This window comes from Eupeodes corollae, chromosome 2, assembly GCF_945859685.1.
Source record: "Eupeodes corollae chromosome 2, idEupCoro1.1, whole genome shotgun sequence".
Lineage (NCBI taxonomy): Eukaryota > Metazoa > Arthropoda > Insecta > Diptera > Syrphidae > Eupeodes > Eupeodes corollae.
In genome coordinates, this window is record NC_079148.1 from 127,874,136 (window position 1) to 127,895,531 (window position 21,396).

At 35.6% G+C, this 21,396-nt stretch overlaps 5 protein-coding genes across 5 annotated transcripts in view; 2 read left to right on the plus strand and 3 right to left on the minus strand.

Moving 5' to 3' along the window:
* Positions 1 to 2,314: 2,314 nt before the first annotated feature.
* LOC129946114 (nucleolar protein 12) lies at positions 2,315 to 3,289 on the minus strand. Its single transcript, XM_056056155.1, has 2 exons — positions 3,119 to 3,289; positions 2,315 to 3,055 (listed from the first exon to the last, which is right to left on the minus strand). The coding sequence occupies exons 1-2, from the start codon at positions 3,181 to 3,183 to the stop codon at positions 2,362 to 2,364; spliced, it is 759 nt and encodes a 252-aa protein (XP_055912130.1). The 5' UTR covers positions 3,184 to 3,289; the 3' UTR covers positions 2,315 to 2,361.
* A 2,848-nt stretch (positions 3,290 to 6,137) lies between these two features.
* On the minus strand, positions 6,138 to 10,345 carry LOC129948043 (claspin). Its single transcript, XM_056058854.1, has 9 exons — positions 9,516 to 10,345; positions 9,383 to 9,462; positions 9,194 to 9,322; positions 8,557 to 9,138; positions 8,202 to 8,481; positions 7,138 to 8,132; positions 6,815 to 7,076; positions 6,424 to 6,750; positions 6,138 to 6,346 (listed from the first exon to the last, which is right to left on the minus strand). Exons 1-9 carry the CDS (start codon positions 10,275 to 10,277, stop codon positions 6,245 to 6,247), a joined length of 3,519 nt encoding a protein of 1,172 aa, XP_055914829.1. The 5' UTR covers positions 10,278 to 10,345; the 3' UTR covers positions 6,138 to 6,244.
* Positions 10,346 to 15,760: 5,415 nt separating this feature from the next.
* On the plus strand, positions 15,761 to 17,999 carry LOC129944089 (peroxisomal membrane protein PMP34). Its single transcript, XM_056053269.1, has 3 exons — positions 15,761 to 16,251; positions 16,417 to 16,477; positions 17,042 to 17,999. The coding sequence occupies exons 1-3, from the start codon at positions 16,183 to 16,185 to the stop codon at positions 17,821 to 17,823; spliced, it is 912 nt and encodes a 303-aa protein (XP_055909244.1). The 5' UTR covers positions 15,761 to 16,182; the 3' UTR covers positions 17,824 to 17,999.
* Positions 17,947 to 19,129, minus strand: LOC129944088 (THUMP domain-containing protein 1 homolog). Its single transcript, XM_056053268.1, has one exon. It carries the CDS (start codon positions 18,995 to 18,997, stop codon positions 17,996 to 17,998), a length of 1,002 nt encoding a protein of 333 aa, XP_055909243.1. The 5' UTR covers positions 18,998 to 19,129; the 3' UTR covers positions 17,947 to 17,995.
* Positions 19,130 to 20,763: 1,634 nt separating this feature from the next.
* LOC129944090 (adipose-secreted signaling protein homolog) overlaps positions 20,764 to 21,396 on the plus strand; it is an 85,330-nt gene continuing 84,697 nt past the window's right edge. Inside the window, exon 1 of the mRNA XM_056053270.1 lies at positions 20,764 to 21,292. Within this exon, the coding sequence (XP_055909245.1) occupies positions 21,217 to 21,292 (76 nt within the window). The 5' untranslated portion in view covers positions 20,764 to 21,216. The remainder of the gene's footprint in view (positions 21,293 to 21,396) is intronic.

A 21,396-nucleotide genomic window follows, 5' to 3' on the forward strand; every position in this document is an offset into this window, starting at 1 on the left:
CAATTAAAAAATAGACGATCGTCAAAAATCCTTGGTTATAGTTATGTCGCGTATTCGTTCTTTTCCATTCCTTCAAAACACAAGTCAACAAAAAGAAAATTTAAAAATTGTTTTTTTCCTAAATGATGTGTGTGATGTAAATGTCGAAACCCCCTCAAATTTTGCCTTTATTCTTTTGGTTTGTTGTTAACAGAAGATGAAGGAAATTTCAAGCTCTACAACTTATGATTTAAATTAATGTTATACAAAAAAATTAAATGTTTCATACAGTGGCTCCAACGCATAATCGGACAATGATTTCATTATATAAAATGTGCTATAAAAACCGCTATATTTATATTTTTTGTCCTTATTTAAAGTACTTCACTTACTTATCCAAAAAACAACAAAAAAAACTAAACATTTTCAAATGTTAACGGTTTATTCAAAGAGTAAAATTAAATAAAACCAGTTTTTAAAGTTCAACCAATAATAAGACAAAGCAAAGAGTGTAAATGAAAAATACAGTTACTTTAACTCCAAGCAGTTTTTTTTTGTCTAACCAATCTTTCAATGAATCTTCAACCAAGTAGTGCAAAAATGGCTCCAAGTGGAAAACTAACAAGTGTCGAACTAAGGCAATTAATTAAAAAAATATTTTTTAAGGAAAAAACAATAAGAGAAATTGCCGAGTTGGTTGGACGAGGCAAATCAACAGTCCAAGATATCATCAAAAGGTATAGTGATGAATGTAGATTGGCCAACAAAAGCCGAGAAAGTTAAGGCAAACTTTTAAATGAAAGAGAAGAGCGGTCAGTATTAAAAGAACTTTTTAAAAAATCCATAACAGCAAAAGATCTTCAAATTTCTTTTAAAAATCGTATTGGAAAGGATGTTTGCCTCAATACTGTTCGCAACACTCTCCATAGATACGAATACTATGGAAGAGTTTCCAGAAAAAAAAACATATATTAGCCTAAATAGAAGGTTAAACTACGCGAAAGAGTATTTATTGAAAAAAGAAGATTTTTACAATATGGTAATGTAATCATATTTCTTAAAAAAATATATTTTAATTTGCAGTTTTCGGTGCTTCAAGGTCTTGTTCACTGATGAGAGCTAATTTAATTTGCATAGCCACAATAAAACACGGAGGGGGCTCTGTCATGGTTTGGGACTGCATGTCAAGTGCTCGGGTAGGCAATTTGCATTTTATAGATAGTAAAATGGACAAATTTGCCAACCTCAACATTTTGAAATAAAATGTGAAGCAGAGTTCGGAAAAACTGGGAATCGCAAATAAATTTGCTTTCTATCAGGAAAATGATCCCAAGCACACATCCGGTGTTGCAAAGATGTGGTTGACCCATTATTGCTCCAAACTCATTGATACACCAGCATAGAGCCCAGACCTCAATGTGATTGAACATCTGTGGGAGGAATTGGCCAGGAGAGTGTGTAAAACACACAAATTTAACTCGCTAAATCAGCTTTAGTACTCGTAGGCTTTAATTGAAGCTTGAAACTCTATCAGCCTGAGCTGTACCAAAATTTGGTTAAATCCATCCCATATGGACTTCAAGCCGTTCCAGATTTCCAGGCTTTGCTTTGATTTTTACTGAAGATATTTTACTTTCTCCGATTATTTGTTGAACTTTTAAAACTGGTTTTATTTAGTTTTTTTTTGTTCTATGAATTAATCTTTAACTTTTGAAAATGTTTAGTTTTTTGGATAAGTAAGTGTACTACTTTAAATAAGAATAAAATCCAAAAACTTTTTAACTAAATGCTGCTAGAATCTTTGGAGTAGTCAATCAATTTGTTTTTTTTTTTTTATTGTGAAAATAATGTTAAGAGTTTTGTTGACTACTCCGAGTAATATTTTCAGAAAGGTTTTCTGTTCCTGATTGGTTAAAAGTATTTTTATACCAATTTCATATTGAAAACGCTTACCATCTCTCGACTTGGTAATTGAGATGATTATGACTAAAAAACAAAACAATCATTCCAAATCGGATTATACAATTCTGAGTTTTTACGAATCTAACGCACAGTTGTTAATTTTTTTTCTGCAGAATACATATTTTAAAAACTTCACCCTGGCTACAAAAGCAATCATAATATATTTTTTCTAAAATTTGTATGGATATTGGAAAAATAGAATCCAGTCTCGAAAGTATTTTACTTTCGACTGAAATTATAATGATGGACAAATTCGAATTCAAAAGGATTTTTGATCGCAATAGCTTCAAGGCTTGTGATATTGTTTACCAAAAAAATAATACTCAGCAATCTTCATTTTTAATTTAAAAAAAAAATATATTATACATATAAATGTTTGTAATTAAAAAATGTTTTTATTTTATAAAATTTAAAAATGATCTAATTATTCCGTTCTTTCCTTTGTCTCCTGCTCATCATTCGTCCTTTGTTGAATTTTGTGGGACGGCTTTTCTTTAACTTTCTTATACCACTCTTGGGTAAACTCTTTAGAGTGTTATTCTGATCCCTGCGCAGCTTCTTTTGATTGGCTTTTTTGTCTAAACGTTCCTTCATCTTAAATGCTTTGCTCTTCTTTAACTTATTGAATGTCTTAGTCTTCTTTAGCCGATCAACATCTTTCTTACTCTTCAACTCTTTGTTGGTTATTTTATTTTTCGGTCCGGATGATTTCTCCTCAGAAGATTTACTTTTTGTCTTCTTTTTATTAACCAATTCCATTCCAGGAATAATCGCCAATTCATTTTCTTGATTTTCTTCATCCGATTCTGGTGCTTCTTCTTCGGATTCACTTGCAGCTCCCCGATTCTCACCAATGAAATTATTCTGAGCGGCTAAATCACTTGTTGAGAGTTCCACAATCTTGACCTTCACATCATCATCTTCGTATTCTTCTTCGAGCTTATCCTGCTCGGTTAATTCTTTTAGGGGTTCGAAGGATTTCTTCAAGTGACTCAAGCCATCTTTGATTTCTTTGCGGATACGTTTACGTTCTTCCTTCAGTGTGTTCTCTAGTTGTTCCTTGGCCTTCTTTCTACGCTCATTTTTACGCTTCCGAAATCCCGTCAAGAAGTCTCTGAAACGAAGAGTTGATAAATAAGAGACGAATTGAATACATCAAACGTATTGAAACACTTACTTTCTTTTCTCATGATTGAAGACTATTTCCAGCTTCTTCTTTTGAGGACCTCGAGTTTTACCCATGTTAGGTTGTTATTATTAAAAAATTACAAATTTTATTAAAGGAATTGTTTTTGATAGAGTTTTTGCTAAGAGTTTGTTTTCATTACAACACTACCATGCTTCTTTCGTTTTATGAAATGTCAAAAGTCGATAGAAAAATCGATAACATTTTTTCAGTGATGCCAGCAGTAATAGAATACATCGAAGTAAAAATTTGTACTTTAAGTTGGAAATACATTTTTTTTTTAATTTTGGAATTAAAAAAATCATTTAAACTTTGAAGCACTTCCCTTTAAACTAACCTTTTTGTTAGTGTTTTACGTGGAAAAGAACAGCTGACCCAGGTAGGTAGAAATGACGATCTAAAGGCAACCTAGCCTGAGATCCAATTAGCGCTGTAGTGCGCCGTTTTGATACCAAAAACTCGTTTGACCTTTGATTGAAAGGGATAGATTGATAGAGAAGCTTCATAGCGATTATGTTAGAGCCATTTTGTCGCATTGAGAAAAAAAGATTAGATCCCTAATCTTTGTCTCAGATAGCTCATGAAGTTCTTGAAAGAATGCTTTTCCAAAGTATTTCATTCTAGTGTTTGCCAAAGCAGGACATTTGCAAAGGAAATGGATTATCGTTTTACCTTCTCTTTGGTCATTACAGCTACGGCAAAAGGTGTTGTAAGAGATACCCAACTTCTCTGCATGAACTCCTATAGGCCAATGTACGGTACTAACCGCAACAATCCTGGCTATGTCTTGCCTTGGTCTGTATAGAAGATCGTGTGTAGGGGTTTCGTTATAAGTGGGCCATATCTTCCTAGATTTAATCCAGTTGGGTAAATTGCTCCACCTTCGGTTTAATTCAGTTTTATAAAAGAGGTCGTATTGGTTGTCTTGGAGGCCTCGTACCTTGAGGCCGTTTATCCACGGTTCTTGGATAACGCCAATGTCGAAGTTTTCCTCCCCAAGAAAAACTCTCAGATTATCTGAAGCGCACTTAGAGTGCTTCAGAATAATCTGGATGACCTTCAGCGCATTTTTAATTATTTTTAGCTGCAGAGCTGGGGCCCGGCAACTCGCTGGGGATCTCGACTCCGCTTATAACACCGTCATCCTCGACGTTGTCTTCAGCGTTGTCGGTGTCTGTTCCCTGACTCTGCAGAATTTTAATTTTGGCATTCCTTATGCCAAAACTAAGTTTGTATTCGGCCCTAGACTCTCCTCGCTAATCCACAAAGGTAAGAGGCGCTGGTCTTCTGCGGTTCTTCTGCTTTAACTTAAGCCCAATCGTGCATGGGGACCAGCGGATTTTGCATCTGAAGACCGCGGATCAGGTTCTGCCCGCTTGGCTTTATGCTCATGAGCGGCAACCAAATGCGAGCCTTCGGTTGTCTAGGGATGTTCTTTGCTGGGATAAGCTTGAGCTTCAAGCCCTCCCAGTCATTGCTAACCTTAGCAATGCTTTCACTAAGGAAATCCCTAGAAAATTATTTACCCTATCACCCCTGAGCATCTCGCCAGAATCAAAACTAGGGTAGTGGCCCTCACTGTTTGTTATAGTGTAGGAAAACACCATCTCAGAGAGCTTGCCCTCGATAGAGTTCCCCACGTTCAGCAGACCTTTGCTGTTTGTGGAGAGCTCATCCACAACTGCTACGTGGAGGTCATCCCTGACAACCTCACTAAGAGTACGCTGTTGCGCTGCTCCAGAAGATGGTGCTTTCACTGGCTTTGTCCGGTCGTCAAGCTTGGTCTTTTTCTGAGACGTGCAGGTCTCTACCTGAGGTCTGTATCGCTTAAAGGCCTTTTCTCGGCTGGCCAGAAGATTGGTGTATTCATCAACAACCTTCTGGTACATTATTTTATCTTGGGCGTCCCTCTCATGAATCACTCCGGTCTCTTCATTTTTGGCAATCTTGGCAAGATTGTGAGAGGCCGTTTTGAAGCGGTTCCTGAGAAGAGCGCCTTCAGATGATTTTTTGGTTCCTTGAGTTGCACTGCTACTCGAGGGTTTCGGTTTTGTATACGGTTTAGGAAGTATAGGAGTGCAATGAATAGCACTGCCTATACTTTCTGTGGTTTTGAGTTGCTCACAAGTGCTGGAACTACCAGCGCTAAATGAGCTCCCCTTTAAAGTCTCCTGGCTGGAGGCCAAAAGTTCATCCTCCAAGTCTGTGGCGTCATGTCTATTTCGTCCATTTTGTTTAAGTTTCTTGTATTTTGGTCCCACGAGTAGGTCGGAAAAAAGATGTCAGCTCCGGCAGAGCCGATATACCGGAGTATGGCAGAAGATAAGACGGACCCTGCCAAGGCATCCGAATGAGCTTGTTAGCGACTGGTTTGCCCACTAGCCTTTCATTCTTCGGCACGGATTATGTAAGACGCTCACACCACCATTGAAATTAGGGACCCTGTATCTATGGTCAAATTGCATTGCTAAAGCATGCTACTATTAAGGAGTAGGAAACTTCAGCAATTTAACCTGACCTTAGCTGAATAAAATTTAAATTGAAGTAAAAGCCGAAAGGCATTAGTATTAAGTGTTATAATTTAACTTAGAGTGTCCATATGGAACCATTAAGTTAGTTGTAAGTTATGGTTACTTAGGCTAGTTTTATGAATTTTTGTCTAGCTTTAAGATTGAATTAATAAAAATGAATTTGAAAAAAAGTGCGTTGGACTGTCATGCGAGAAGTCTTGGGTTCGATTCCTGCCTATGCCACCTAAAGTTTTATTCACGGGTACTGCCTCTTGCGAGGAATCGACAAATTCTCCATGGGTAATTCTTGCCATGAAAAAGTGCTTTTTCAAATTAGCCGTTCGGATTCGGCATATAAACTGTAAGTCCCTTCCATCTTTGCAATCACTCGCATACAGGAATGGTTGAGAGTTGTAAGTCACTAGTCCCTGGTTCTCATTAAAAAAAACGCATTTTCTTCGATATCAAAATGAAACCTCTTTTTGTAAAACTCCATATAATTACATATTTATATTTAAATTGCAGTCATCGTTTATTAATTTTTAAAAAGTCTTAGCTTAAAACATAAAACATACTATTTACAGATACATTACTCAGGACTATATTATTATAAAAGTTTGTCCAGGAACAGTGGTTTAGTTGACACGTTAGTTTTCTTTTTCTTAGCCACATTACCTTTACTTGCTTCTTCTGCTTTCCTCTTCCTCAACTTCGTATTTTAAAGCAAAAAATATAAATCATCAAATGCATTTCTTTGAAATGAAAGTTATAGTTTTCGAAAATTACCTCATTTTCCTCTTCGGTCAATGGAATAAACACAAAATTACCAGTATTACTGGCTTTCCTCATTATTTGTTCATTACTATTTGTAACATAATCACCAGACTTCTCGATTGCTTTGACCATTTTTGCAAGGATTTCTTTGTCATAATTTAACATCGAATGTCTCAATTTGGATGAATTCTTTACTTGCTCATAGAATGGAACCGGTTTGTATTCCTTTGCCACCATAACTTCCTTTTCAATAACGTATTTTGAATCATCAATTTCGGTTTGCTGCATAGTATGGAGCAATTTTTTGCCGAGTTCTGTTTTAGACACATCTGCAATAATCTTTGAAACACACACAAATATTCAAGTCCTGATGCAAGGGAAAAAATAAGATAAATTGATATACCTCTTCTTTTGTCTTTTCCTTGAGGAACTGTTCCCTTTCGAAACGCATTTTACGCCATTTTATTTCTTCTTCATCGTCCGCACTATCGACTTGGTCATCGTTGTTAGCACCACCGCCAGCGGGGTCATCTAAACTAAAACCACTCTCGACATTCTTCCAGCGGAATTTACGTTGTCTCCCGACACCATCTGCTTCTTCATCATCGAAGAGCATCTCTTGGATTTTCTTCACTTCTCGAATATCATCATCGAGGACTTTACGCCTAAAAAATTCCAACAAAAAATTATAAAGAAAATTCTCTAAAAAGAAGAAAACAAACTTACATGTGAATTTGTTCAAGTTCTGTGTGAAGCTTCTGTTGGTCGAATTCATCTTCATCACCCAATTCATTGTCATATCTGTCCAGATTTTGTTCATCTTCATCGGCACTGCCCCATTCCGATTCGGAGAGTTCGGCTTCTTTTTCTAAAAAGGCATTTGCTTGCTTAACACAATCTTTCTTAGACATTTGAACTTCGATTTCATTCTCTTCCGAATCATAGTCGATGAAAGTTTGTGGGATTTCTTCTTCAACTTCTTCTTCTTCTTCAAGCTCTTCTTCAGCGGCAGCGTTTGGCTCGTCCTCATCTTCATCATCGGAAAATCCTAATTTGATATGTTTCTTCTTTTTCTTTGTGAGTTTTTTGACCTTTCTTCCCCCTTCCATTTGGGCAACATCTTTTTCTTCGTCTGGTTCCTTTTCCTCGTCAGAGGATAGAATTCTCATAGCAGTCTTTTGAGATTTCGCTGGACCTTGAGTCTGTTCAATTTGGGGAGTTTCCTCATTGAAAACTCCTGAGCACAAGTCCTCAAGCTGGGTTTCGGTGACATTTCCAGGCGTTTGAGTTATGGGTATCTGACTTATTACTGTGGCACGTTGTGTCTCAGCAAATTTTCCCGAACACAAGTCCAATAGTTCATCTTCAATTTCTTCAGGATTCTTCTGCGCTTCCTCGGCAAAAAGAACGCTAGTAGATGTTCCATTTAAATCCGGGTTAACTTCATCATCAGAATCTTCGAAAGCTTTGATGACACGGTGTTTCTTTGTTGATGGATCTTCAGTGTCTTCCTCTTCACTGCTACTGCTTTCACTTTCGTCATCATCACCATCATCGTTTTCGACTTGATTTTCTTGGTTCTCTTCATCATTGTCTTCTTCAACTTCCTCTGGATCTTCTTCATTTTCTTCGTCCTTGTTCCTGTCTTGAGCTTGATCATCTTCTTCCTCATCTTCGTTTTCATATTCCTCTTGGTCGATTTCATTCTCTTCTTCGTCAATCTAGAAAAGAAAGAAGGGTTTGTGGTTGGAGACAAGATGATTAAGAGATTTCCCTTTGCCACTACTTACCACAATTTCATGTTGCGTCTTCTTAGTTTTCTTCTCTGATTTTCTCTCCTCATCCTCTTCGTCTTCTTCATCATCTTCATCCAGACCACAACACTTCTTATACTCGTCTTCTTCTTCCTTATTCTCTTCGATCTTCTTTTGAAATTCTTGCTTGCGTTTCCTACTTATCAACGTTCGAAGGTTTTCCTTGAGTTTTATGTAAGCCGCTCCTGGTTTGGGTTCTTTTTCTTTGTTGGATTCCTGAATTACAGCAACTTTTAGTGTTTCTTGGAGTTCTTGGCTGTTGAAAAGGAAGAGAAGCAAAAATGTTAATACCACCTAGGTTTTGAAAGTAGTTCCATAATTTAAGATTCACCTAGGAGTTGGTTCTTCGGGTTTCTTTTTGTTGTTTTTATTGGACATGATGAAACGCTGGAACAAGGTTTCAACTCCCGTCGGTTTGCGTGCAAACATATCTCCAGTTTCAAAATCAATAATCATATTGGCATCGCCCTTCAGAGTGGGAACTAGGGGTATATTCTTTTCAGCAAGAAGTCGACGTTTAAGTTCAGCTAAGGCTGAAGGCCTCGACGAAGATGAACTGGGTTGAGGTTCTGGTTCCTTGGGGGTAACTTCTATGGCTGTCGAAGTGGAGGGAGTTGGATGTGTTTCCGATTCGCTATTATGGGTCACTCCTATTTCAAGAAGTTCCTGAGTAGATGGTTGTGATATGAATTCATGTTCTTGTAGGATTTGGTCGATTTCTTCGGTGTTCAACGGTTTAGAAGCGTCCGGTTGTGCTTCGGGTTCGTTGGGCTCGGTAGTCGATGTGTCCATTGGTATGACAGCATCGGGTTCCTTCTCAGTCGACTCATTTTCTTCAACATCTTTAAGTTCATCTTCGGATTCACTTTTGAAGAATTCCGTAGCTTCTTTGGCGCGTTCCTCCAGTTGTTTGCTACAAAGATTTTCTCTAACATAAAATCCCCTTATTCAAGTAAATTACAGCTTACGCATATTCTTCTAGTTCCTCAGGTGTCATTTTAAGACTTTTCCCAGTTTGATTCAGGGTTGGCTTGACTATGGTGTGCCTGGTAAGGAACTCCTTGAGAGTGTGACGTTTTGGCTTATGGTACGGAATACTTAAATCAATTCAAATAATTAGTCTCGTTCATAGTTGTTATGTAAATGGGGTTACTTACTTAACCTGGGTTTCACGATACAGCCTTTGGGTTTCACTTTGAATGGCTTGCATTTCATCCATGGCTTTTTTGGCTGATGCCTAGACAAATGCATTTGTAAAGAAACTTTTGTGTAAAAGTGAATATTTCTTACTCTTTGTTGTTTCTTGGGTTTCTGTGCTGCAGGTGTTTTATCCTGTTCAGTTCTACCTTCTCCTTCGCTGCTGGCATTTGAAGAAGATTCGCTATCAGAATCGACAAGATTTGAGATTCCAGACTGCTTTTTCTTTCCTTTAGATTTTGATGAAACTTCTTCGTCATTTTCACTGTCCGAACTTTCCGATGAGGAATTGACTTTTTTCTTCTTTTGGTCCTTCTTATTCTTCTTTTTCTTATTCGCCTTGGAAGTTTTCTTCACTTCGTCACCTTGACTATCTTCCTGAATATCGTTTGTCGCCTCTTCTGGTTCACTATCAGAGTCTATCAAAGCTGAGAACTTCTTCTGCTTTTCGGCTACTTGGGATTTCTGAACACTATCCTGGATTTTATCGTCCTCTCCACTCGACAAATCACTGTTTGGAGGTTCAACTTTGTCCGACTTACCTTCACCATCATTCTCTTCATCACTCTCTATGATCTGCTGAGTAGGACGTTTCTTTCGACGTACGGGCGATATGTTTTCAGTATCTTCACCTTCGGAGCCTGATATTCTTAGACTCTCAGTTCCAAGACCATCGTCAGGATTGTCCTCGTCATCGTCGTCTTCTTCGACAATTAGAGATTCCATTTTATTCAAAGAACTATTGGCACTGCTGTTCTCAGTTTCTGTTGGCAATTCTTCTGGATTATCATTTGATGCTTCTTTATTTGTGTCATTTTGGAAACTTTCTATAATTGGTGAACTTATTATGTCCATGTTTTCATAATTTATTTTGCAGAATCGTCAAAAAATAAAATTTACGTTTCGAAATACTAAAATCTTGAATCTTGGCGCGAAAGAAAACAAATGAATGCAAGTGATGCCAAAAGTCAATAACTAGACTTTTTACTGGTAGCAAGATTTGGGTGGATACACAAGAATGTTTTCTTTGCTTTGTATTATGGCCATTCCGCACCTTAAGACATTTTAAAAAGTTTTCATTTGTTTGAAAATGTTTTACATTTAATTTACGATGTAAAGGATTTGATTACATTCAAATTTCTGGAAGTAAATTGCTTAACATTTTGTTCAATCAATCAGAAATCTGATTTGAACCAAAAACTAATTCCGAAAACATTTGCCGGCCTATATAAAATCAACACAACATATACCCGATAAAAATATGAATTCAGTGCTTAAGTGCATATTTCATAACTATAACAGAAGGCTCTAAGCTTCGCTTTGATCGTTCTAGGATTTTCATAAACTTGATTTTTATCTCTAGCGATGATTTTGATTTATTAATTTTTTGCAAAGTATTGTTAATTTTTGAAATACGTTCAAGGTTTTGAAAATAGTACTCTGATGTCAAGTTTTTACTGAAATTATTTAAATACAATCAAAACAAACATAACTTTGGCAAATGACAGTTTGAGACAAATCAAACTTCATAGAGAGGATTTAATACACTAGATAAAATACTTTGTAAAGTGTCTAAGGATCTATCAATTTAAATCGCAGGCATTCACATACTAGATATGGACTCCGCCTAGATATATCCCCGTTAAAGTTATTTCACCTATTTAGCCTCTTAAAGGTTTGGTTCATGTTTCTGGGTCTCAAGAAGGTTTTTTTTTCAAAGAAACTATACAGATAGCTATACCCGACAGAGCGAAAGAGTCACATGGATCCAAGCCAATCCAAAACCGACCGTGAAGGAAAACTGATATAAAAAATCAACGAAGCCAATACAACGATAGCCAAGGTTAAGCCCTGCTGTTTGTGGGGAACCAATTAGCAAAGTAGTTCTGTCTGCTAAGACAACCTTATCTCGGAACTTAACAACTATCTCACTCTATCTCTACAAAATTTGGACCATGTCCATTTGGACCATGTCCATTTGGACCGGGTACAAATGGTTCGGAGCCAATTAGCTCCGTCGTGAATGTCAAGTTTAAGGATATCTATTATTATAAAGTTTGATAAAATAAACAAAATACAAAAATTGAGTTTCCAAAAGTATCGCCAAATTTCCGCTGAACCTACAGACAGTTTCGAAATTGTTTGTTTTCTAAACTGAAAAATATAGACTTATATGAGAGTCCGCGCACATGCAGAAACTATTCTGTCGCTCATTCGAGCAACTTTTTAGTTTGTGTTTTGACACAAGCTAGACGATCACCTCGAACCAATTCCTTAGTTTTGTGTCACAAGGAATTATAGGTAACTGCGCGGACATTTAACTAAATCGTTAAATAATTTTCTGTAAGTGCAAGAGAGAAAAAAATTTAGTCAAAGTGAATAAATGCCTCCTGCGTATTGGTTTATTTCGTTGATTACTTCCGGAGTTGCTTATGTGCGCGATGTTTGGGCAACTAACGATAGAACTATTTGGTTTCGAAAAAGATGCATGTGCGCGCCTAGCCTTAAGGTCTATTCTATTCTCGTAGCATAACGTGTTTACATAGACAGATTTCACATTGGCCTCTTTTGTTGCTTCCACTCGTTGTTTTGAAAAATTAAAAGTGTTTGCCTTTATTTATGTTTTATTTTAAACCACCAAGTTATGGAAAGAAGTAGAATGACAAGGCGTAGAAATGAGTTGTCTAAAAGAGTCGAAGGTAAACACTGTTGTATAAATACATTTAACGACTGGATCGCACGAACTTCCTTGTGAAAACCGAAGAATCTGTATAGAGATATTAACAATATTAGGGGAATTCACGATCGGGTGTAAATGGTCTTGCATCAGTGCATGTGCATATTTTTTGTGCATGCAGATGCTCTACACTAACAAAATATATCAATATGCACATGCTTCAGTATTGCAAATTTACTTCGCTGAAACCCTAAAGTATACAAATGCACAAGCATTAGCAACAGTGTTTTGACAGCAATAAATCAGCTGATATTTAAATAATCAACATGGCTTATCTAAAAACAGAAAACCCGAATAAAAAGTGGTCAATTGCCGAAATTATGTATAAGAATAATTGACTTAAATTCATCAATAATTGTAGCAGCAGCTTCTTCAATAAGCGAATCAATAATTTGTTTATTTTTTTCAGTTTTTCTCGGCATATTAAAACCAAAATAAACTTTTGAATTTCACATAAAAATAAGAATAACAATAATCAGCTGTTCTCACAACTGTCAAAAATCGTTGCAAGAACACCTTGCTCTTTTATTTGCATTTCAGGCGTTCACTATGTTGTGCAATTCCCGGACTAAATGCACTAGATCGTGAATTCCCCTATTGTAACCTTTAAAAAATATACCTGCAAAATAAGTTTCTTTTCAAAAACTTGAATGGCATTAATTTGTTATATTGATTTCATAGAAATCTATCGTGCTTTTTTTGACAAAATTCTAATTTTCTTTTCTTGACTGTTATTTTTAGTCTTACAAAAGAATAAAAACGCCTATGGTAAATCTCTTAGCCTTATTTCCGAGTTTAAGCTCAATTGTGACAAAGGTTTATTCTCTGTAGAGTTATGGACAGACACACAATTAATATACCATTCCCACTTTTTGTGACTTCTCTACAATCGTTATACTGTCATGTTGGACTTACATGCGAGGGGTCTTTTGTTCAATCACTGCCTGTGCTACCTAAAATTTTATTCGCGGGTACTGCCTCTTGCGAGGAATTGACAAATTACTTCAAGAGTAATTCTTGTCATGAAAAAGTTCTTTCTCAAATTAGCTGTTCGGATTCGGCATATAAAATGTAGGTACCCTTCGTTTCTGCAATTACTCGCACACAGGAATGGTTGAGAGTTGTAAGTCACTAGGTCCTGGTTCTCTCGTTGTGCCACCTAATTTATTTTATTTTTTAATTCTTGAAATACAGCTCCTATGTGTCGCATATACAAAGTCGACAGAACTTTCTTGTTAGAAATTAAGGTCTTTAACAGTTGTTGCCTTCTTTCATCTTAAAGCTATCAAATACCTCGTGGCTAAGGATATCGAATATATCGATTTTAGTAGGCTTAAAACTAATTTGTTTTTTAAGTTTTGGGAAGAAGTTTTTGCCGAGAGTGATCCTTCCAAATCGTATGACATATTTATTGATATCCTTTGTAGATACATTTCTGATGCTTCTTTTGATATCGTTCCGAAAAGTGAATAGTATACTTAATAAATCTCAGTGCAAAAAACAACCATCTGTTGTCAATGTTAATGGTCGTGTGGTCTCAGATAAAATTGCAATTGCTAATGCATTCAATGAATACTTTTCAACGATTTCACTTAATCTACAAGCTAGTTCTAGTCACCCATCATTTGTAGTCCATTCAGTAATAAAAGCCAAAGTTTTGTGTTTGAGCCTATATCTAGTTTAGAGATTCTTAAAAACTTCAAACTTTTTTGGTTATGATGGCATTTCAAATGTTTGTTTGAAAAATGTAGCATGTTTTATAATTGATGTTTTGGCACATTTCTTTAACAAAAGTATTCTTTCTGGAGTATTTCCGGTTGCTCTTAAATGTGCCAATATCTTGCCACTTTTCAAGAAAAGAGCAACTAATGATCTGGGTAACTATAGGCCTATATCACTCTTGCCCTCGATAAGTAAGATTTTTGAAAAAGCTATACAAAATAGAATGGTGAGCTTTTTAAAGAGAACAAAATTGTTTAGTGATGTTCAGTTTGGTTTTCAAAGCAATAAATCAACCGAAGATGTGTTGTTACATTTCTGTTCTCAAATATTTGTAAGTCTTGATAGAAAAAATAATAAAGCCGGATTGTTTGTTGACATATCAAAAGCCTTTGACATGGTTAATAATTTTGGTAAGCAAACTTGAAAGTGCTGGGTTTCGAGGATTCATTAATGATTGGCTAAGATCTTATTTAAATTTAAGAGCCCAAAGAGTGAATTTTGATGGTGTTAGGAGTGATATAAAGACATTCGATTTAGGAGTTCCACAAGGTTCGATTTTAGGACCAATACTTTTTTGGTATACATTAATTCTTTATTCAGTTTGTCTTTAAGGGTTCTCTGACAGCCTTTGCAGATGATTTTGGTTTTTCGTATGGTACAGATAGTTGTCTGAATCTTATATTCGATATAAATTGGGATCTCAGCTTGTTAAGAATCTGTTTTGCAAAGCACAAATTGATAATTAGTTCTAAAACCAAGATAATGTTTTTCAGTTTATCTGGCAGAATGATTATTAATGCTGATTTCTTTTTTCATGCTACTAAGTGTCCAAAATTCAAGCTTTTTAACTGCACCTGTAATCCTATGGTTACTTCCATAACATTCACGGATTCCATGAGCTGTAGGGATAAATGCTTTAAATTTGAAATAGTTAATGAATTCAAGTATTTGGGATTAATAATTGATTCTAGAATGAGGTTTTATAACAACACAGAGAATCTTAGACAATATTTTCGGTGCACTCTTAGAAACTTCTTCTTTTTGCGTAAAGTTTGCTCTTCCAAGCTGCTACTTAAAATTTATTATGGCATTTTTCATTCGAAACTAGAATATGGAATTTCTTCAAGTTTCTATACCAGTATATCGAACAACTGCATTTAGAAATTTGTATAATGTTTCCTCATGTCGGATATTCAATATAGACTCCCCCATTCTATCAGGATGCAAACTTCTCATTTGTTATTTATGAAACAAGTTTAATATATTGGCTCCTTAGTCATGATAATGAAAGTATTGAATTTTTTGTAAATGGTTCTACCTGATGTTTTCTTAAAATGTTTAACTTCAATTTAATTTAATTTCTGTATACATTACATAAATTTACGATATTTTAACTTTCTTTTTTAAAGTTTCTTTTAAGGGTCACCCAACCTATTTTAATTAATAAAAGTAAAATTTTTATTAGAGTGGATTTAAAGAAATAAAATGTTTAATTTAATCTAAATCTAATCTATATTTGAGACTGTGTTTTATTGAAACGATAAATTATATTTTTTTCCTTTAAATGTAATCGTTTTCCGGTAAAAAGTAAAATTATTTTCTTTTAGTACTTTGCGTGTACCGTGAAGCACAGCTTCTGAACAAAATTACAATAATAACTAATTTTAATCTTTTTTACACGAAAATACCTGATGAAAATTCATATTGGCAAAAAGAAGACTACAAGTTTCTATTTAATTTTCGAAAAGTAACAGCCGGAACCGGAACTGCAAATATTTCAAGTATCGATATTAAAATAAGTTCTTTTTTAAATGTCAAACATCAGCTGTTCCACCCCTTTTACATTTTCCTTTCATGACATTCGTCAGCTCGTTATTGGTGTAAGTTTTTTCTTGTATGCAATGTACTTTAAAGTTTCTTCTATTTGAAAATAATGAAATAAAACGAACTAAACCATCAAGAAAGACGAAAGCCGATTAATTGCCGGAAACTGAAGTGCATTTCTATTAAACATAATTCTGTCGAAACAATACGAAACAAAATAAAGAATCTTAGAAAAGAATAAAACACATTCAAACATAATCTTATCAATTCACTATCCGGCTATTGAAAGAAAGAATACCTATTACTTTTTTGTGCAATGAAAAAATAAATTAAGTTGATTCTTTGTTTAGATTTATTGACTACACACAGAATTGCTTGCTGGTTCTATTTATATATCGATTCATTCACCTGGAGGAGGGAACATACATTTATTTTAATATTATTCCAATTTATGAAACATTAACAAAACCCAACAACATGTCACAATCTAAATTAAGTCAAGTGTTTAGCTATCAATCCTGGGTTCATGCTGTATCTGGGGCGACAGTAAGTATACCTACATATGTTTATACCTACTGTAAACCTTGAAGAGAATTAAGACACTTACCTGAGGTCAAAGTTCACTATAGAGTTTAATAAGTTCAATATCCGCACATTAAATGCTATTTTATGTATTGTACTTATCTTATGTATGTTTTAATTTTTCTATAGGGAGGTGTAATTGCCATGTCGGTATTTTATCCATTGGACACAGTGCGATCACGATTACAAGGTAAATTAATGTTTTCAGTAAGCAAAATATTAATACAGAATCAGCATAAGTCACAACATTCTTAGTTATGCATGGTTGCATTTCTGTTTGTTTTCTTTAACTTATTAACTTAAAAATATTTTGACTACAACTTGCTGCAGGAGTGTTGCCTAGGCTCATATTGATAATTTTAATCAGTGTAATCATTCTCACCATGGGTTGAGGTACAGTTGTACCTAATCGTAAATACATGCGACCTGTTTTGAGAGTGTACTCAAATAAGACCCAGAAACTGAACTTTTCGTCCTTTAATTAAGCTCTTGTTATTGAAAGGTCTTAATTTATCTTTCTTCTCGATGATTCGTTGAAAGAGGTTACATGCGAAATCAGCTTCAACCAAGAGAATTTCAGAATTTTAAATAAAAAAGTAAAAGACATTTCAGCAATTTAATGTTTTATTTTTATGAATCTTTTTTCTTAGAAAGTTTTACTCATATACATATCTCTTTAATTCTTTTAGAAGATTTGTATGAAACACGAACTAATGATCACACAAATAAAAGAACGATTTTGTTACCATTTCAGTTGAAAACACAGATCGTAGGAAGGCCCTCAACACTCTCCAAGTCATTCAGCAATTGGTTCGCGAAGAAGGTTTTTCAACTCTCTATCGCGGTCTAGTGCCGGTGTTACAAAGCTTATGCATTTCAAATTTTGTCTACTTCTATGCATTCCATAGTTTAAAGGCTCTAAACGGCAGCGCTCAGCAAAGTGCCATACGTGACCTGTTCCTGGGATCGATAGCTGGGATTATCAATGTCCTATCGACAACTCCTTTTTGGGTAGTCAATACCCGTATTAAGATGCGAGGAGTAAGCGGTCTCGTCGATGATAGCTCAAAAAAATACAAAAACCTTCTCGAGGGACTTGTGTATATCGGAAAGACCGAAGGAATAGCTGGGTTGTGGTCTGGAACCATTCCATCGCTGATGCTGGTCATAAATCCCGCTTTGCAGTTTATGATGTACGAGATGTTGAAGAGAAGATTGACAAATGCTTATGGAGAAATATCCAGTCCGGCCTACTTCTTGATTGGGGCAGCGGCTAAAGCATTTGCAACTGTCCTAACATATCCCATACAATTGGTGCAGACAAAGCAGCGTCATCGATCGGTCTCTGATGAATTTGCAAAGAATGCTGGGACAATCCAAATGGTTCTGACAATATTGAGGGCACAAGGAGCGAAAGGATTATTCCGTGGATTGGAGGCAAAGATCCTGCAAACAGTTTTGACAGCAGCTCTCATGTTTTCCATCTACGAGAAGGTTGCCAAAGGCGTCGGTGTAGTTTTGGCAAAGAAATCCTGAAAATAGATCGGAAATCGAAGTCGCAATCGCAATCGCTAACAGAAAAACGGTGATAGTAGTTTAAGAAAGAAACCAAGGTGTGTGCTATTAATTTTAATTCAAGGAACAGAAGAAAAAAACAACTAACAATATATAACCAAAGAGTATATTAAAAATAAATCTTAAGAATACTTCAATTTGCGTCAGTTTTTATTTGACTCTCTTCGGCAGGATCTGAATTCGAAGTCTTTTCTTCAGCTGCCTTAAACTTTTTTGGCGAAGGTTCATCTTGGTTGGATTGTTCGTTATCGTCAAGAGGTTTGTCATCATTCTTTTCTTCCGTTTCCTTTACTTCCACATCTTCCTCCGTCGCTTTTTTGTCAGTCTCCTTTTGGTCTGTGGATTCGGTGTCTGTTGTTTTGTTGGAGGCGAGTTCAATTAGATTGTACTTCTTATACTTGAAGTAACCCTCGACCACGGATAGGCAACATCTCTTTTTGATGATTTCCACTATAACCGCTAATTCGCCATTCTTTAAATCTACCTTATTCTTCATATTTTTATCGAACACCAAGTCAGCAAGAATCTTGATGATTTCATCTCGTTTGATGTCGTTGTTGAATCTTCTGTTGAAGACAATCGCAAATGTCTTTCCCTCTTTGAGGAAATACTTGTCGAACAGAGCTCCAGCAGCTTTTGTAATCTCGTCCACACTGGCTTGACAAACGACTTCGATTGGCGTCAATCGGAGAAGGTATCTGGTCTTTTGGACCTTTGTTTCGGCAATGTCCTTGATGATTCTTGTTCCCAGTTCTACCGGATTGGGAAGTGTTGTTTTTATGAATATACAATTCTTTGTGCCAGTATCTATCGAATTGAATCGACACAATTTGCCGGGTTTCGATGCAGCTTTGGCGGCATCGATTTCCTTTTGAAGATCATCAGAAATGTCTGTTTCTTCGGCGGGCTGCTCTGGATCCTCATCCTTTTCATTGGGATTCTTTTCAATTGGTCCATAAAGCTCGTTGGCATAATGATTGAGGAGATTGTAGCATTCACGGATACAATCTCTTTCACGGAAATTGCATGTGGCCAAGAAACCTCGCTGTCCGATTTCTAAAGTTTGTCTCTTGGAAGATTTATTCCAATTGCCACGATTGTGGTATTTCTTGTTGTTGTTTGATGATTCGGTCATGATAGAGTTTTATGAGCGTTTAATTTGCTTTTTTTCTTTAATAAAGTTAATATTTTGGGATGTATTTTGAAAAATAATACACAAAAACACCCGGTTATGTTTTTTCGAGTCTTGACAGATTGACAAGCGTGCGAAAAATGAAACTGTCGAGAAGAGAACATACATTTTTAACAAGAGTTTTAGATTTGTTGAAATATTAATGCATTATTTTAGGCAACAAAATTAATAGTCAGAATCAGAAGAGTAGGATACCGAGAAAATTAAGTGTACATTTAGACACCTTAAGTAACATGGTCAACATTTCAAAAAATCACTATGAATTAAAGGAGTCATAATTCAGATTCGATATGGGTTTCCATTCGAATGCATTTCATTTTGAAATAACCACTATTTGGGTATTTGACATTTTTTCATTTTCCAAGTAAAAGCTATGCTTTAACTTACTTACTTACTTAAGGGCCTCAACCAAAATGCGTCTCCAGCCAGCTCGGTCTCTAGCTAGCTGCCTACAGTTTCGCACGCCAAGTTGGTTGAGGTCTTCACCCACCCGAGTGCACCACCTGAGTCTCGGCCTTCCTCTACTGCGCCATCTCTCGGGATTGGATTCGAAGACCTTCCGTCTGGCGCGTTGATGTCCATTCTCTCTACATGACCCAGCCATCTAAGCCGTTGGACTTTTATTCTGCTAACTAGGTCAGTGTCACTGTACGTACAGCCCGTACAGTTCATCATTATATGTTCTGCCTAGGTAGACAAAGTCCTTAACTGCCTCGAAGTTATAGCTGACCATGCTTTAACAACACATTGAAAATTTAAAAAGTGCACTACAAAAATGTTTTTTTTTGTAATCGCCGTTTGCAAAACAAGAAAAGTTTCAAAATTGGCTAACAAAATCTAGAGATAAATCACATCTTCAGACTTTTTTCTTTGGGGTTAAGTGAACAATAAGGTCGAAGTGAATACTTCCTCAAGTATAGAAATCTTGTATTTACCGAAAACATTGAATATATTTTTTGTAACTTCATGAAAAGAAAATTTTGATGCCGATTACAGACCACGACGAATAAGTTTCGAATGGATTCAAAGCGATTTTTAACATTTTATTATTTAAAATATCATAGAAATGTCAAAATTACATTTGACTTCCTCCTCAGCCTACTCATCAGATTTTATAATCGATGCTACAATCGCAATCAATCTCGTTGTTTAATATCAAAATGAAACCTTTTATTGAAAAACCAAACCGATTGTGTAATCGGCATGAATATTTCACTAGTTTAAATGATATAATTATTAAAGTTAACATTTGACCGATTTTACTTCACTTATTTTAGTAAGTTAATTGGGGTTTAATCGAGATTAAATATATGATACGCTTTTGAACGAAAAGCACTTTAAAAACCGCATAACAACGAGTTAGAAATAATTTTTGCATTACTTGTTGTTTTCTTTTTCTTTGTATTCTTTTAATGCTGTTTTGTTCAAAGTTATTTAACCAGCGAAAAATTCACTTGTTACTAAAAATAATTAAAGAAAATTAAGATTAGATTAATAGATCTATAATTTTGTTATCAATTTGAAAGTTGCGCATAAAATCAACCCATGTCAACACAAATGCCATTATTTCCTAAAAACCTGAACGAAATTCCAAAGTGTTTCTTTTTCAAAACAAATGTCAACATAAAGCAAAATGTCAAAATGAACCAGAAAAAGAAAATATTTTTTTATTTGGAAAAAAACCCGTCGCGTCGTTCATTTTTAGTTCATTCATTGATATCATTCGTGTTGGAGCTCGATGTCTTTAAACTTAAACTAAATTTGTGCGGTTCTTGTAAAGAAGGCAACAAAATTAAAAAGAGTGCTAGCTAAGTGGATAGTGGAAAAGCCCATTGAATATTTTGAACTCCTGAACCTGAAGTTCAATTCTTTTCAGTTTAAAAATAACATCAATTTCTGTAATCAGTCCTCAAAACAAAGTGTTACTTATAAAGTGTGTATATTATATGCATCTTTGGTGCCTTGGCTTTGGCTTTCTGTTTCAGTTTCAGTTTTCCTAGATGTGCAAACCTTGAAATTTGTGCAAAAAAGTGCAAATATCTTTTCCTCTTCTTTTTTTGTTGAGTGTCCTTAAAGAGAAAAAAAAAGTCTTATTTTTTGGATTCTTTCCTAATTAATTGTAAATCAAGAATAGACGTACCTACATCATCATAACGACTATCATGGCACAAGGTGGTACAGCAGCAGTCGACCTTGCAGGTGCAGCAGCCGTAGTGGATCGTGCTGGTGCAGCAGCAGGTAATTTGAGCATACAAAATATTCCAGCTAACCGCGCCGCGAACCTAAATAAAAAACTTGATGGCGATTTTGGCATCGAAAGTTTTTATTTCTTTATGCTTGGG

What these genes read in the sequence shown, in the direction of transcription:
- LOC129946114 (XM_056056155.1), bottom strand. Translation starts at nt 3,183, where the DNA reads ATGGGTAAAACTCGAGGTCCTCAAAAGAAGAAGCTGGAAATAGTCTTC. An exon ending in TTCAATCATGAGAAAAGAAA is followed by an intron (nt 3,056 to 3,118) that starts GTAAGTGTTTCA and finishes TCTTCGTTTCAG; the next exon opens with AGACTTCTTGACGGGATTTC.
- LOC129948043 (XM_056058854.1), bottom strand. Translation starts at nt 10,277, where the DNA reads ATGGACATAATAAGTTCACCAATTATAGAAAGTTTCCAAAATGACACA. An exon ending in GAGGAACTAGAAGAATATGC is followed by an intron (nt 9,139 to 9,193) that starts GTAAGCTGTAAT and finishes AAATCTTTGTAG; the next exon opens with CAAACAACTGGAGGAACGCG. An exon ending in CCCGAAGAACCAACTCCTAG is followed by an intron (nt 8,482 to 8,556) that starts GTGAATCTTAAA and finishes CCTTTTCAACAG; the next exon opens with CCAAGAACTCCAAGAAACAC.
- LOC129944089 (XM_056053269.1), top strand. Translation starts at nt 16,183, where the DNA reads ATGTCACAATCTAAATTAAGTCAAGTGTTTAGCTATCAATCCTGGGTT. An exon ending in ATGCTGTATCTGGGGCGACA is followed by an intron (nt 16,252 to 16,416) that starts GTAAGTATACCT and finishes ATTTTTCTATAG; the next exon opens with GGAGGTGTAATTGCCATGTC. An exon ending in AGTGCGATCACGATTACAAG is followed by an intron (nt 16,478 to 17,041) that starts GTAAATTAATGT and finishes TTACCATTTCAG; the next exon opens with TTGAAAACACAGATCGTAGG.
- LOC129944088 (XM_056053268.1), bottom strand. Translation starts at nt 18,997, where the DNA reads ATGACCGAATCATCAAACAACAACAAGAAATACCACAATCGTGGCAAT.